A 15335-nucleotide genomic window follows, 5' to 3' on the forward strand; every position below is an offset into this window, starting at 1 on the left:
CCAACACTTGTTATTTATCTGTGTGTGTGTGTAACAGCCATTCTAATGGTGTGAAGTGGTATCTTATTGAGGTTTTGATTTGCATTTCCCTGATGACTAAGGATGTTGAGCATATTTTCATGTGCTTATTGGCTATTTATATTTTTTATTTGGAGAAGTAACTATACAAGTCCAATGCCCATTTTTGAATTGAGCTGTTTGAGGTTTTTTGTTGGTGAGTTGCAAGAATAATTTTTATATTCTAGATATTAATCCCTTATCAGATATATGATTTGCAATTTTTTTTAAGTTTTGTAAGTTGTATTTTCACTCTCTTGACAGTATCTTTTGACCTATAAAAGTTTTAAATTTTATTCAGTCCAGTTTATCTGTCTTTTTTTTCTTTTGTTTCCTGTGCTTTTTTTTTGGAGATAGAGTCTTGCTTTGTTGCTCAGGCTGGAGTGCAGTGGTGCAATCTCGGCTCACTGCAACCTCCACTTCCTGTGTTCAAGTGATTCTCCTGCCTCAGCCTCCTGAGTAGCTGGGAATACAGGCATGAGCCACCACACCCAGCTAAATTTTTTTTGTATTTTTAGCAGAGACAGGGTTTCACCATGTTGGCCAGGCTGGTCTCGAACTCCTGACCTCAAGTGATCCACCCACTTTGGCCTCCCAAAGTGCTGGGATCACAGGGGTAAGCCACTGTGCTGGGGCTCCCTGTGCTTCTGGTTTTATATTGAAGAAATCATTACCAAATCCAGCATCATGAAGATTTTTCCCTAATTATTCTTCTAAGAGTTTTAGGGTTCTAGTTCTTACATTTAGGTTTTTAATCCATTTTGAGTTAATTTTTTTAAATACATCCATTTTTCTTTTCATTCCTTTTACCTGACAAATACTGATTGAGTTCCTACTGTATACCATGCATTGTATGGTATACCAAGAGAAGGAAAATAAAGTCCCTTTTCTCCCTTATGAAGCTTACCTTCTAATGAGGGGAGACAGTGAACTTCTGTAAATAAGATATAAATGAAATCATTTCAGATAGTGATTAGTATATGAAGGAAAACCTGCATAATGAGTAGAGAGTGATCACATGGGGAAAGTGTGGAGGGAACTCCAGCCGGAGTGTTGGGAAGGTGCATGATGATAGGGTAATGCCTTCCAGGCAGAGGGGAAGGCCCTGAGGCAGGGTCAAGGTTAGCATGTTCAAGGAACTTAAAAGGGATGCTAGGACTAAGTGAGGCTTCAGAGATGAGACAGAAAACAGAGCCAGATGAAGGTAATCTTAGAGTGTTTCTGTTGTAATTGCCATGGAAATTTATCTGAGGGCATTAAGCACAGGAATGGTAGGATTCAGTTTATACTGAAAAAAAAATCACTTTGGCTGCTGTGGGTAGAATGACCTCTGGGGGACAAGAGTGGAGCAAAAGTGGAAACAGACCTTTTAGGAAGCATTTCAAGCTGGACAGGCGAGTGATAGCAGTGCCCTGGATTCCAGTTGCAATACCACAGGAGGTGAGAAGTGCTCCGACTGGGGCTTCATTTTGGAGGTGGGACTGACAGCCTTGCTGATGAGTTGAACTTGCAGAGCAAGGGAAAGAGGAATCAAAACTGGAGAGTTTTGCCATGAGCTACTAGATGTCATTCCTGAGATGAGAAAATGAGAGGAGTGGCGGGGTGGGGGAGTCAGAGTTCTATCTTGTATATGTGAACTTTGAGATGCCAGTATCGCCCCTCCCCACCATCCTCACTAATTCAGCAGAAAACTGTTGAGCATCTGCTTACTGTGTCAAGCCCTCTGGTAGATGCAGGGCAGAGAGCAGTGCACACAGCTGTGCCCCTGGTCTCACAGCCTTCCCTTCCACCAGCTACACTCCCGAACACGTGCCAGCAACAGAAAACATGTCCAGAGACCCATGAAAATGGAACCTCAAAATGGACATTCCTCAGTTTCGTGCAGGCCCCAGGGGAGTCATCACTGTACCTTTTAGCCCCTGTTCCCGAGAAGCTACTGACCAGAGTATAAATAGCAGTAGCATATGCTGGGTGTCTTCGCTGAATTGACTCAATAATCATTGGAGAAATTAACAAATCACTGGATTTTCTTGGGAATGTAGTGATAAAACCTTAGTTAATAGAAAAAAAAAAAGGAGTCACTTGTTGCACATAGCCTGAAAGTTAATGTTCTACTGAAGTCCTTTTGAATACACCTTAAGTCCAGCTTGCAAGATTTATGTTCTTAGGTGTCAGGGATGACCCAGTTCTCTCTTCCTTCACTGTGCCCAGGACAGAGCTCTGTGTGTACAGAGAACCTGGCATAGGTTGTTGACTGACCTACCTGGTCATGATAGGGGTGTTTCTCCCAAGGTTTGTTGGGGCAGAAGGCTGTTCCCAGGGCCTAAGGCAAGGGGAAATGGCTTTTCAAAGCTCTGTGGGAAAAGAGGTATTATATGACAAATCTGTGAGTTGGGGATCAACTCATATGAAGTATATAAGAAATATCATTTTTAAAGATATGGCATCTATCAAGTCATTGATTCTTAGGACCAAGTTAATTTCCATAACTTTGTAGCTTTTACAAACTGTCTTTTCAAAGCCCTGGGTAACTCCTTTCATTTACTGTTTCAGGAAAGGGTCACCAAGCTTGCACCCCGTCCCCAGTCAGAAGAGGATCTGGCTGCTCTGTTTGAAGCTTCAATGAAACTGTATTAATTGTCATTTTAACTGCAAGAATTACCACTGGCCACTGTAGTGCTGAGAGCTTATCTAGCTAAGGCTTTGTCTTTTCATCTCTGCACATAACTTACCTGTTACCAGTATGGGAGGGATATAAATTTATCTTGCAAGAAATTCCCTGAACTCAGAGTCCAGTTCCTTCCATAAAACAGGATGGACAAATGACCACTATGTTAGACCCCCAGGCTAGACTTCAGGGGTCAGTATTCCTGCCCCAAACCCCACAGAATACTCTGCCCCTGCTCCATGTAGCAAATGAACAAAAACTCAATATCTATCGAAAGTGTAAATTATATTTCCTATGCCTAGTAACTCACTGCATGTCTAGAAATTTATCTGATAGAAACACTAGCACCAGTACATACAGAAGCATGGTGAGGATGTTTCCGGCAGCACTTCTCTAGTAATAAAAAATTTGAAACAATCTTGAGCATTCATTATTGATGTATAGATCATTTATAGTATACTGGACAGTGGAATACTATGGTACTGTTAATAAAGATGAAGTAAAGCTCTTGGAAATGTGTCCATCATATACTGGGAAGTTGACAAAGAGCAAGCTACCAAATAATTATATATTAGTATGATCTGATTTTTACTTTTTCAATTATACATAAACATATATCTACATATACATACAAAAGAAAGATGCACATCAAAATGTTAAAAGTTATCACTGGAGAAATGGAATTTGGGGTATGGAGAATTAAGAGAAAATGTTCACTTTATTTATTATTTATTTATTTATTTATTTTTTAATGGAATCTTGTTCTGTCACCCAGGCTGGAATACAATGGTACGATCTCAGCTTACTGCAACCTCCACCTCTTGGGTTCAAGTGAGTCTTCTGCCTCAGCCTCCCAAGTACCTGGGATTACAGGGGCCCCTCCACCATGCCTGGCTAATTTTTGTATTTTTAGTAAAGACGGAGTTTCACCATGTTGGCCAGGCAGGTCTCAAATTCCTGACTTCAAGCAATCCTCCTGCCTCAGCCTCCCAAAGTGCTGGTATTACAGATGTGACTTGCCGTGCCCAGCCTATTTATTTATTTTTTGAGATAGGGTCTTACTCCTATTGCCCAGGCTGGAGTGTAATGGTACAATCATGGCTCACTGCAGCCTCCACTTCCTGGGCTCAAGTGATCCTCCCACCTCAACCTGCCGAGTAGCTGGGACTACAGGCATGCACCAGCATGCCTGGCTTATTTATTTATTTATTTATTTATTTATTTATCTATTTATTTTTGTGTGTGTGTTTTTGTAGAGATGGGGTGTCGCCATGTTGCCCAGACTGGTCTTTAACTCCTGAGGTCAAGTGATCCACCCACCTCGGCCTCCCAAACTGCTGAGATTACAAACATGAGCCACCAAGCCCAGCCTCATTTCTTATTTTATAAACTTCAGTATTGTTTGGATTTGTTACAAGTATATATATATATTACTTTTCTAATTTTTGCAAAAGGGGAGGGAAAGGAAAGAAAATGTCATTTTAATGTTTTAGGTCAGATTTATTTTATAAAAATCCTAGTAACATCTTTAAAAGGTAAAAACAAATCCACAAGGGCAAAATATTAGAGACTCTGATGAATAAATTGTTCTTTTTTTAAAAAAAGTAACATCCTCCATAGTTATTCCCTCTGGAAAAATGTTTCTGGCACTCTAAATACATTAATTTGAAAGGAAGCAGTTTTATAGGTTCTAGATTACAGTCTTGCAAATAGATTCTGAGTAGTGTGATAATCTTCCTGCCTTTTATTACCAGGCTACAGAAACCTGGAGAGCTCATTTTTCCTTTCAAAAGTTAATCCACTGAGGTTTTCCTGCCCAAGCTTTGGCAGTATAGATCTCAGAGTACTTACAGATTTACTCACATTTTAAGTTGAATTAAAATTTTAATCTTATAAATAATACAATTACCACAGGATTTTTTTAAAAAGCAGATGAGAAAAGCATTACTGTGCCATTCAACTTGCCTAGGCCACTTGATCTCTACAAAGGTCTTTATTTTGTTGAGATTTTAAACTAATGTTTATTGGGGGTTTTCTCTAACTGTGAACATTAAATATATTCAGTACCAAAAACTGCTGATACAAAAGTAAACACAAAAGAAAATCATTGTTCATATTATACCACCCAAAAGATAGCTACATAAAAATTTTGTATGTTATTCCAGTAATTTCGTATGCATAAATATATGTTGTATAAATAGCTATATATGTATAATTTTTTTTACTTAGAAATGGTATCATTAAGGGGTAATTTTAATTCCTACAGAACATTCAAATTTTTTATACTAAGTGCCCAAAATGTAGGCTTAAGATGATACCAATAAAATTTCGGCTATACCTTGCAGACCATAGCTAGCTAAAATTTCTTCCAGCTCTTCACGAGAATCCTGGAGATGAGAGCAGAAGCCATGCAGAGCTAAACTCTGCCAATCTGAGATTCTTCAGGAAACTTAAGTAAAAGTTGTTAATGAGAGTCTCAAAATATATTTAGCATGGAAAAATCTTATATGTATACACACGCACATGTATTTTTCCCTCACCACCGCCACCTCAGAAGTAGTCCAGGTAAGTTTGAGAACGCTTATATTATTCAATGTGATATGACATTATTAGAAGAACATCAGACTAGGGTTCAAGGACCCTGGATTTTGTTTCAGTTTGTCCGAGTCTTACTTCATTCAACCAAGGCCTCTTCCAGCTTGAAAATGCTATGAGGCCAGGTGCAGTGGAGGTTGAAGTGGGTTGATTGCTTGACTCCAGGAGTTTGAGACCAACCTGGGCAGCATGGTGAAACCCCATCTCTACAAAAAATACAAAAATTAGCTGGGTATGGTGGTACATGCCTGTAGTCCTAGCTGCTCGGGAAGCTGAGGCACGAGAATCACTTGAACCTGGGAGGTGGAGGTTGCAGTGAACCCAGATCACATCACTGTACTCAATCCTGGGCAACAGAGGAAGACTCTGCCTCAAAAAAAAAAAAAAAAGAAAAGAAAAGAAAAAAGGAAGGAAGGAAGGAGAGAGAGAGAAAGAAAGAAAGCAAAGAAAGAAGGAAAGAGAAAATGCTATGACTAGGTTTTATGTATTACCTGGGTGATAGAGCAAGACTGTCAGGAAAAAAAAAAAGAAGGAAAGAAAGAAGGAAGAAAAAAGAGAGAAAGAAGAAAGGAAGAAGGAAGGAAAGAGGAAAGAAAGAAAGCAAAGAGAAGGAAAAGAAGAAAAAAAGAAAGAAAAAGAAAGAAAGAAAATGCTATAACTAGGTTTTATGTATTATCTGGCCCTTAATGTGAGATTCTGAATTGGGAGAATTTGGTAAAATAATTTGAGATGCAAATATGCATTCTAACCCTCTCTCTCTCAAATGTTCAATGCCTTTGCTAACAGTAGCCAGACGTCTAAATGTGACTCACCAAGATAAGTGTTTGGTATTCATATTGATGATGACTCTGCGGAGGAAGAATTTAAAGGTCAAGCATGAAGAAACAGATTTAGGAAGCCTTGGTGTTTTTATCTTCATGCCCATCATTCTGACCCTTAAAATTAGAGAATATGGAAAAGGCGTGTTTTGTGACTTACTAGCTATTAAAAGAGGATAAGATAGATTAGGCCCATTTCTGTAAGTCAAGCACTTTCATGTTTCAGAGACAATAATTAAGTATATTTTTTCTAATTTTGTATCCTATTTTTCTATAGATTTCCTTTAAGAAAAATTATTAGGAGTCACAGCTCCCTTTATATGGATTAAAATACTTACCAAGGCAAGGACATTTAATAGAATGGTATTCAAGAGTTTGAAAAATACTATGTTTATAAAACTATCATAATATGATGGCATTTGCACTTAAAATACATGCATATCCCTAATTTATTTTTTGATACAGAATACTGATGTGTTCCAAATAGGTCATGTTTCTATGATTTATTTTTGAGTGCCACAATAAATAGCTGGCTCGTTTTGCACGCCTGTCCTTCTCTGTGCAAGGGAAGGGCTATGTTGGGCTTGCCATTGTTCGAGTAGCTGTGGACACAGCTGTGGGATATTTTCAAGTGGTCAATGAAGTAAGTCTGCTCTTGTAAAATACAGACAAGTACAGTATCAAAATAGCGCGAATGCACAAAAATTGCTTTCCTGGCCTTTTAACCCTGAGAAAGATTAATGGCTGTTTGGATTAGAAACTGTACCCTAATGAGAGGGCTGTTGCCTCTGGGGAGTAGGTATGAGAAAGGGGACTGTTCACCTCCAGGTCAGCGTTGCACAGGCTATGAGTCTCCGACGACCCGCAACCCCACGCCAGACAGCTGCCAGGGCTCTGCCAGTAAATGCCTGGTCCTCAGGGAGCTGTTGAGAGGACCAGGACATCACCATCACAATGGCCTGGGGGAGGCAGTCTCCAGGGCCAAGCACACTTTGAATGGACAGAAATTGGTTCTTAAAGCCCTAGGTTGAATTACCGGCAGCTGGGGGTGGGAGGGTCTAGTTTCTCATGCTATTATTCCACTGTTTTTCCAATCACTCTCAGAATAAATGCAATTGCCTAACAAATTGCAATAACTGTTTTGAGATTTCGTCCCCTGTGAAATGCCTCATGAAGCTATGTGCACAACAGCTAACTTCAAAGTAACCCCACTTCATTCTTTCTGGCTTTAAGTTTTTGTCTTTTTCAGTTGGGTGCTTTCAATTGGTTTTCCAATTTATAAAATTGGAAACTGATTAAAATAATCATGAGAGAAAAGAAAGAAAACAACAACTCATCATCCTATTACCCAAACACAGCTGTTAACATTTGATATATTTCCTTTCCATCTTTTCCATTTGGGCGGTGTAATCTTCAGCTCTTTTCTCTTAAGACATGACATTTTAAGAATTTTCCATGTTGCTGCATAATCTTCATAATCATATCCAAATGTATGTAATAGTTTATTGAATAAGAATTTAATACTTTATTCTTATTATAGGTCATCAAATTGCTTCCAAATTTTTATTCCTACCAACAACTTAGCAATGAATAGATGAATAATGTTTATATGGCTTTTTTCACATTCTAAATTAATTTTGTAGGTTAGGTTGCCCAGAAGTCAATTTTAATGTTAATATATAAATTTTTTGTTTCCTTTTTCTTTTTCTTTTTTATTTTTTAAGAGGTAAGGTCTTGGCTGGGTGCTGTGGCTCACGCCTGTAATCCCAGCACTTTGGGAGGCCAAGGCAGGTGGATCACGAGGTCAAGAGATCAAAACCATCCTGGCCAACATGGTGAAACACTATCTCTACTAAAAATATAAAAATTAGATGGGTGTGGTGGCACACACCTGTAGTCCCAGCTACTCAGGAGGCTGAGGCAGGAGAATCACTTGAACCCAGGAGGTGGAAGTTGCAGTGAGCCGAGATCACGCCACTGCACTCCAGCCTGGTGACAGAGCGATACTCTGTCTCAAAAAAAAAAAATAAAAGAGAGATAAGGTCTTATTCTGTCACCCACACTGAAGTACAGTATGTGATCATAACTCACTGTAACCTCAAACTCGTGGGCTCAGGAGATTCTCCTGCCTCAGCTTCCCCAGTAGCTGGGAGTACATGCAAGCACCACCACACCTGACTAATTTTTAAAAATCTTTTGTAGAGATGGGGTCTCACTATGTTGCCCAGACTGGTCTCAAACTCCTGTGACCCTCCCACGTCAGCCTCCCAAAATGCTGGGATTACAGGCATGAGCCACTGCACCCGGCCTCATTGTGATTTTAATTTGTATTTCTCTGCTGGCATGTGATGCTGAACATCCTTTAACATGCTGATTTGCTCACTGTATCTCTTTCTTGGTGAAATGTCTGTTCATGTCTTTTGCCCATCTTCTAATTGGATTGTTTAGTTTTGTTTTTTACTGTTGAATTTTGACAATGCTTTATATATTCTAGATACAAGTTTTTTGTTAGATATGTGGTTTGCAAATCTTTTCTCCCAGTCTGTGACTTGTCTTTTTATTCTCTTACAGGGTCTTTCACAGATGAAAGGTTCCTAATTTGATGAGGTTCGATTTAACACCTTATCCTTTTTATTCATCATGCTTTTGATGTCAAGTCAAAGAACTCTGCCTACCCATAAATCTCTGAAGTTTTCTCCTAAGTGTTTTCCTAAAGGTTTTAGTTTCACATGTAAGTCAGTGATCTATTTCAAGTTAATTTTTTTTTTTTTTTTTTTGAGACGGAGTCTCAGGCTGTTGCCCAGGCTTGACTGCAGTGGCACGATCTCGGCTCACTGCAACCTCCGCCTCCCAGGTTCAAGCAATTCTCCTGCCTCAGCCTCCTGAGTAGGTGGGATTACAGGTGCACACCACCATCGAGTTAATTTTTGTATAAGGTGTGAGACTTAGGGGTGTGTGTGTGTGTGTATGCACACGTGAGTACACCTAGGCTATCTCTAGAATCATGGGTTCATTTGCTGAAAGGTTACTCTTTCCTCCACTGAATTGTTTTTATACCTTTGCCAAAAATCAGTTGGGCATATTTGTGTGGGTCTGCTTCTAGGTTCCCTGCTCTATTTCAGTGCTCCGTGTGTCTGTCTCCACTAATACCACCCTGTTTTGATTACTACAGCTAAATTGTAATCCTTAACATTGGTAGAGTGATTTCTCTCCTTTATTCTTTTTTTCTCTTTTCTTTTCTTCTTCTTTTTTTTTAAGACAGAGTTTCACTCTTGTTGCCCAGGCTGGAATGAGTGGCATGATCTCAGTTCATTGCAACCTCTGCTTCCCGGGTTCAAGCGATTCTCCTGCCTCAGCCTCCCAAGTAGCCTAGCTTATCCTTTTTTTTCAAAACTGTAATAGCTATTCTAGGTCGTTCACATTTCAATATAAATTTTAGGATAACCTTATAATATTCTTGCTGGGATTTTATAGGAATTGCATTAACCCTATTGATAATTTGGGAAGAGCTGACATTTTTAGTATGTTGATTCTTCAAGTCACAAATATACTGGATTTGTGAATCCAGTATATCTCTGCATTTATTTAGGTATTCTTTGATTTAGTTAATCAACATTTTAAATTTTTCAGCACACAGATCCTCTACATGTTCTGTTACATTTCTACCCATTTCGTTTTCTTTAGAGCAATTGTAAATGGTATTGTGCTTTGAATTTTGGTTTCCACATGTTCATTGTTAGTATACAGAAATGTGACTGATTTTTGTATATTGATCTAGTATCCTGCAAACTTGTTGTACTACTTATTAATCCTAGAAGTTTCATTGTGGATTTCTTGTGATTTTCTATAATAGGTCACCTGTAAATAGGGACAGTTTTATTTCTTTGTATCCAATATGTATGCCTTTTATTTCCTTTCCTGGCACTTTCGTACTAGCATAATATTCCAGTACTGTGTTGAATAAGAGTGGTGAGAGCAGATATCTTTGTCCTGTCCCCTGTCCTAGGGGGAAAGCATTCAGATTTTCACACTCAGTATGATGTTAGCTATAGGTATTTTATAGATTCTCTTTATTAAATTAAGGAATTTGTGTCATCTTTTAAAAGTGTTATAGTAACATAGTAGCTTTTCTTACTCTCTGATATTTATTCTTAGATAATTTACTGGAGTTAGGTTATTTTTGTAATCAAGACACAGAGAAATCTTTTTCATTTTCGTTATAATTCTGTTTGGTACCTGTGCAGGTATTTCTGTTTGGCAGATAAACTTTTTCAAAACAGAGACTCCAAGAGGTAAAATGTCTTGCCCAAATTTACATATAAAGTGGCATTGTTTGACTAGGTCCTAAGACATCAGTTCAATTACATTTATTGTAAAGCTAATACTGATAATATGATTGAAACTTTATGTGCCACACACTATAGCTGCTTTACATGTTGTGTCATTTAATGCTCATAACATAGCTATGCTATGACCATAGAGATTTGCTCAGTCCCTGTTATGAACTGCATGTTTGTGTCTTCCCAAAATTCCTAAGTTGAAGCCCTAACCCCTAATGCAATGGTATAATATTATGATGAGGCAGATATTACTATTATCTATGTTTTACACATGATTATACCAAGCCTTGGAGAGGCTGTATAACTTGACCAAGGTTACACTGCTAGGAAGTGATAGCAAGTGATTTGGACCTAGACACAGATCTTGCTCTTGACAACCACCCAGTGTCAACTCCTGTGCCAGGTTCTGGGGCTACAAAGATGACTAAGACTCGGTTCCATCCCTTAAGGAGCACACAGTCCATCAGGGGAAACAGATCTGCATATTCATAGCTTGAGCTCTGAAGTATCAGCAGCCCCAGGTGGTCAGATGCCCTTGCCAATATAAAGGCACTCAGTAATATTTGTTGACTGAGTGGCTAAGTGGAAGGAAAGAAGGGAGGCAGAAAGGAACCCACTGTTCTGGTTTCTTGGACAGATCTAATGTTTGTCATACCTTATGTAGAAGATAATTCTTTCTAGCAGAAAGTAGAAAGAGTTCCTTAAACCTAATCATCCACCTGCCTGTAGTTATCCTGATCAGTTTGCCCAATTGCGCCAGGCAATAATGACTAAAAACTCTTAAATATAAAGAAAGAGAGTGTCATATCATGGAATATCAAAACAGAAAAGATGGCAGAAACTGATCATCCAGAAAGAACAGCAAACTGTTCACCCACAGCTCCATGAAATAGTCAAGCTCAGTTACAGCTGCTGCCCAGGGAAGCTGTGACTTCAGTGTTCCCAAAACTTCCACCATCTCACAAGACCTCCAACACCAAGCCCACCTCCCCTTCTTCCCACAGGGCAGAGACTCCGGGAGATGTTGTGGAGGGATGCTCTCCCCTCCTCATTATGACCTTCTTCTCTCCTGGCTCCTCATACCCCTCCATTTACTCCTCTTTCTGGTTTTCCATTCTGCTATGCTACTACCAATGGTATTTACTCAGTCCCTGCTATGAACTGCATGTCTATGTCCTCCAAAAAAATCATATGTTGAAGCCCAAACCCTTATAATGTGATGGTATTAGGAAGTGGGGCCTTTGGGGGTGATTAGGTTTAGATGAGGTTGTAAAAGTGGGGCCCCCATGGTGAGATTAGTGCCCTTACAAAGGAGATAAGGGGATCAGAGCACTCTGTCTCTGCCACATGAACACATAGCAAGAAGTTTGGTGCCTGCCGACAAGGAAGAGAGCCCTCACCAGGAACCAAATCAGCTGGGAGCTTGGTTTTGGAATTCCCAGCCTCCAAAACTGTAAGAAATGGATGGTAAGCAACCCAGGTTATAGTAGTTTGTTATAGCAGTCCAAGCTGACTAAGACAGTCCCAAAGAGGAAAAAGAGAAATATGAGTTAACATTGATTCAGTATAAATTACACAAGTTCTATTCTAAGTACTTTACATATTTTTTCAATGTTGTCATTCCAACAACCTTATGAGTTATTATCACACCTTCCTCTCCATCCCAAACACACAGACACACACGCATGCCCCTTGATTCAGGCCTTCCACCTCTCACCTGGATTACTCCAATTGGCTTCCTAACAGTTTCCTTGCTTCCATTTCTTAACCCCCTGCAATTCGTTCTCCACCCTGCATCCAGGAGGGTTTTGATAAAAGATAAACTGTCTGACCGTGGCTTTTACATACTGAAAATTTTTTCAGTGGCTTTTCATGGACTTTAAGAGAAGGTACCTGGCCAGGCACAGTGACTCACACCAGTAATGCCAGCACTTTGGGAGGCCAAGGCAGGCAGATCACCGGAGGTCAGGAGTTCGAGACCAGCCTGCCCAACATGGCAAAAATCCATATCTACTAAAAATACAAAAAATTAGCCAGGCATGGTGGCAGGTACCTATAATCCCAGGTACTTGGGAGGCTGAGGCAGGATAATTGCTTGAACCCGGGAGGCAGAAGTTGCAGTGAGCTGAGATCACACCACTGCACTCCAGCCTGGGTGACAAGAGCAAAACTCCATCTTAAAAAAAAAAAAAGATAGAGAGAAGTTACATGGCCCATCAGACAGACAGGGCCATCATAGTGTAGCCTCTTCCCCCATTTCCAGCCTCCTGTTTCCCCAGTTTCACACACCCTCAGGAACCATCTCAGGTCTCCATAGCTTTGTTCAGGCTATTCCCTGTGCCTGAAATAACCTTCCAAACCTCATGCCCGTTCTTCACTCCTTAGCTCTGTCACCTCTCCGCCACCCTTCTCTCCAGGGAAGTCAAGGAACCCTAATTTGAGGTCTCCTCTGAGCTCTCAGAACATCCTCTGCAGGCTTCCACTTACCGTTCTGGGCTGTAAACACACCTTAGTCTGTGTGCAAGCATTTGTGTTTCTGTCTGTCTCCCCTTCTAATCTATTAAGAGGTGTCTTAATCATCTCAGATCCTTATCACCTAGTGTAACAGCTGCCATACACAGCAGTACATTATCAATAAGTATTTGCAGAATAGAATGAAAAGGAGAACAGCACAACCAGTCTGATATTTTTTTTTCCACAGACAATCTGATTTTTCATTGGCCAAAGTCTCTAACTTTTCTGAGTAAATAAATGTGAAGTCTGCATGTTCCAGATACTCAGCTATAACCAATGAATGGTGACACCAAGGTCTCTTGCCTGTTACATCCTGATATAAAACCAATCTGGCAAAAAGCAGCTAGGGTCCACTTTTCTTTCATTTGGGATGGAGTTTTGCTCTTGTTGCCCAGGCTGGAGTGCAATGGCATGATCTTGGCTCACCGCAGCCTCCACCTCTCAGGTTCAAGCGATTCTCCTGTCTCCTGCCTCAGCCTCCTGAGTAGCTGGAATTACAGGGATGCACTACCACACCCAGTTAATTTTGTATTTTAGTAAAGATGGGGTTTCATCATGTTGGTCAGTCTGGTCTCGAATTCCCAACCTCAGGTGATCCGCCTGCCTCAGCCTCCCAAAGTGCTGGGATTATGGGAATGAGCCACTGTGCCCAGCCCCGACATTTAAAAGTCATGGTCAGGCCAGGTGCAAGGCCTAAAGCCTGTAATCCCAGTACTTTGGGAGGTCAAAGCAGGAGGATGGCTTGAGACCAGGAGTTCAAGACCAGCCTGGGAAACATAATGCGACCCTGTCTCTACAAAAAATTTAAAAATTAGCTAGACGCAGTGGCACACGCCTGTAGTCCCAATTACTCAGCGAGCTGAGGTGGGAGGACTGCTTAAGCCTGAGAGGCTGGGGCTGCAGTGAGCCATGATTTTGCCACTGCCCTTCAGCCTGAGTGACAGAGTGAGACCCTATCTCAAATAAATAAATAAGAATTTATGGTTCATAGTCCGTTGAGAATGTTGGGAGGGCAGCCTGGGGGATCCACAGAACTGAGCAACCTCCTTTTACAAATCAGTGTACAGAGAACCCGCTAGCTAAACCAAAGAGGAACAACTTTATAAGAACAGACAACTGTTTATCTACACAAAAGAAAATCTTCCTACCAGTAGTAACGCTATTAACATCTTAGCAGCTTTTCCATTATGAATCTGACGTTTCCTCTTTCTTCAAATCCTAGTTGGAGTGCTTGTGATTTTTTGAAATGAGACAATAAAGCCATCAACACACAATAAAAGCTATGCACTATCTATAATCAGGGGTCTCTAGAGTATATTTTATGTTAAAGAAAATATTGAATTATTAGGCCTTCTCTTTTAAATCCCCTAAAGCCTTCAGCTTTAGAATAAAAGACTGAAACTCTTCTCTGGGATCTTAATTTTTATGTGGCTTCTTATTACTTTTTTATCTCTTCTAAAACTCTAAATCCCTTCAACATAGTTTCAGCCCCTTCCACAGCTGAACTGGCAGCAGGCTGATCTTTTTATTGGTGGGTAATGGATTTAGTTTGATTGCTGACATGGGAACAATGAGAGGATAAACAATTCCATTTGTGGCCATGAAATTCCCCATCTGTTGAGTGCATTCAGGACTGCAGAGAGCTGAGCAGAGACAGATGAATGAGCCCGCCACGCCTGATGTTAATGACATCCGTCATACAAGCTGAACATGTGGCTTCATAAATCAAGAGCTAATAGCAACTCTGGTTGCTTATGTCATTAACAAGCCATCCGTTTAAATACATAAGAGTTTGCCATAACATTCAGCCTAGAGACCTGACTTGCAATTCTGATCTCACCAAAAAAACAGTAGTAAAAGAAGCCAAAAAAGCATTCTTCTAAGAAAAAAAAAACTTTTTCAGATTTACACTCAAATATTTATAGATGTGATCATACAATGTCTGGAATTGGTTACAAAATAAAATGGGATGGGGGGAGTGGGTGAAAGATAGATGAAAAAGCTTGGTTACTGTGTAGGGTAGGGTACATGAGCAAGTTGCTCAGAGCCATCACAGCGAGGAATCATGTTGCTTCTGAACATCCTGCTCACCCATAAACCAGGGATTGGAAAAACACACTATGCAAAAAACTCACATCAAAATCAGGACTGAGGCCGGGCGCGATGGCTCGCGCCTGTAATTCCAGCAGTTTGAGAGGCTGAGGCAGGCAGATCACTTGAGGTCAGGAGTTCAAGACCAGCCTGGCCAACATGGAGAAACTCCATTTCTACTAAAAATACAAAAATTAGCCAGGCATGGTGGCACATGCCTGTAGTCCCAGCCACTCAGGAGGCTGAGGCAGA

General features: G+C 40.3%; 1 protein-coding gene across 4 annotated transcripts in view; it reads left to right on the forward strand.

The window, feature by feature from the left end:
• ADHFE1 (alcohol dehydrogenase iron containing 1) overlaps window positions 1-12445 on the forward strand; it is a 45497-nt gene extending 33052 nt beyond the window's left edge. Inside the window, exons 14-15 of one of the 4 annotated variants that reach the window (XM_064384251.1) lie at window positions 3501-3556; window positions 8710-12445. In XM_064384251.1, coding sequence (XP_064240321.1) covers window positions 3501-3556; window positions 8710-8725 — 72 coding nt within the window. In that variant the 3' untranslated portion in view covers window positions 8726-12445. Of the gene's footprint in view, window positions 1-2610; window positions 3143-3500; window positions 3557-3981; window positions 7851-8709 lie in introns of those variants that run through there. The other 3 variants (XM_064384250.1, XM_064384252.1, XM_012463694.3) reach the window with 3 other exon arrangements.
• The last annotated feature ends 2890 nt before the right edge of the window (window positions 12446-15335 follow it).

The sequence above is a fragment of the Aotus nancymaae genome, unplaced genomic scaffold (assembly GCF_030222135.1).
Source record: "Aotus nancymaae isolate 86718 unplaced genomic scaffold, 86718_ANA_hifiasm-v0.15.2.pri h1tg000036l, whole genome shotgun sequence".
Classification (NCBI taxonomy): Eukaryota; Metazoa; Chordata; class Mammalia; order Primates; family Aotidae; genus Aotus; species Aotus nancymaae.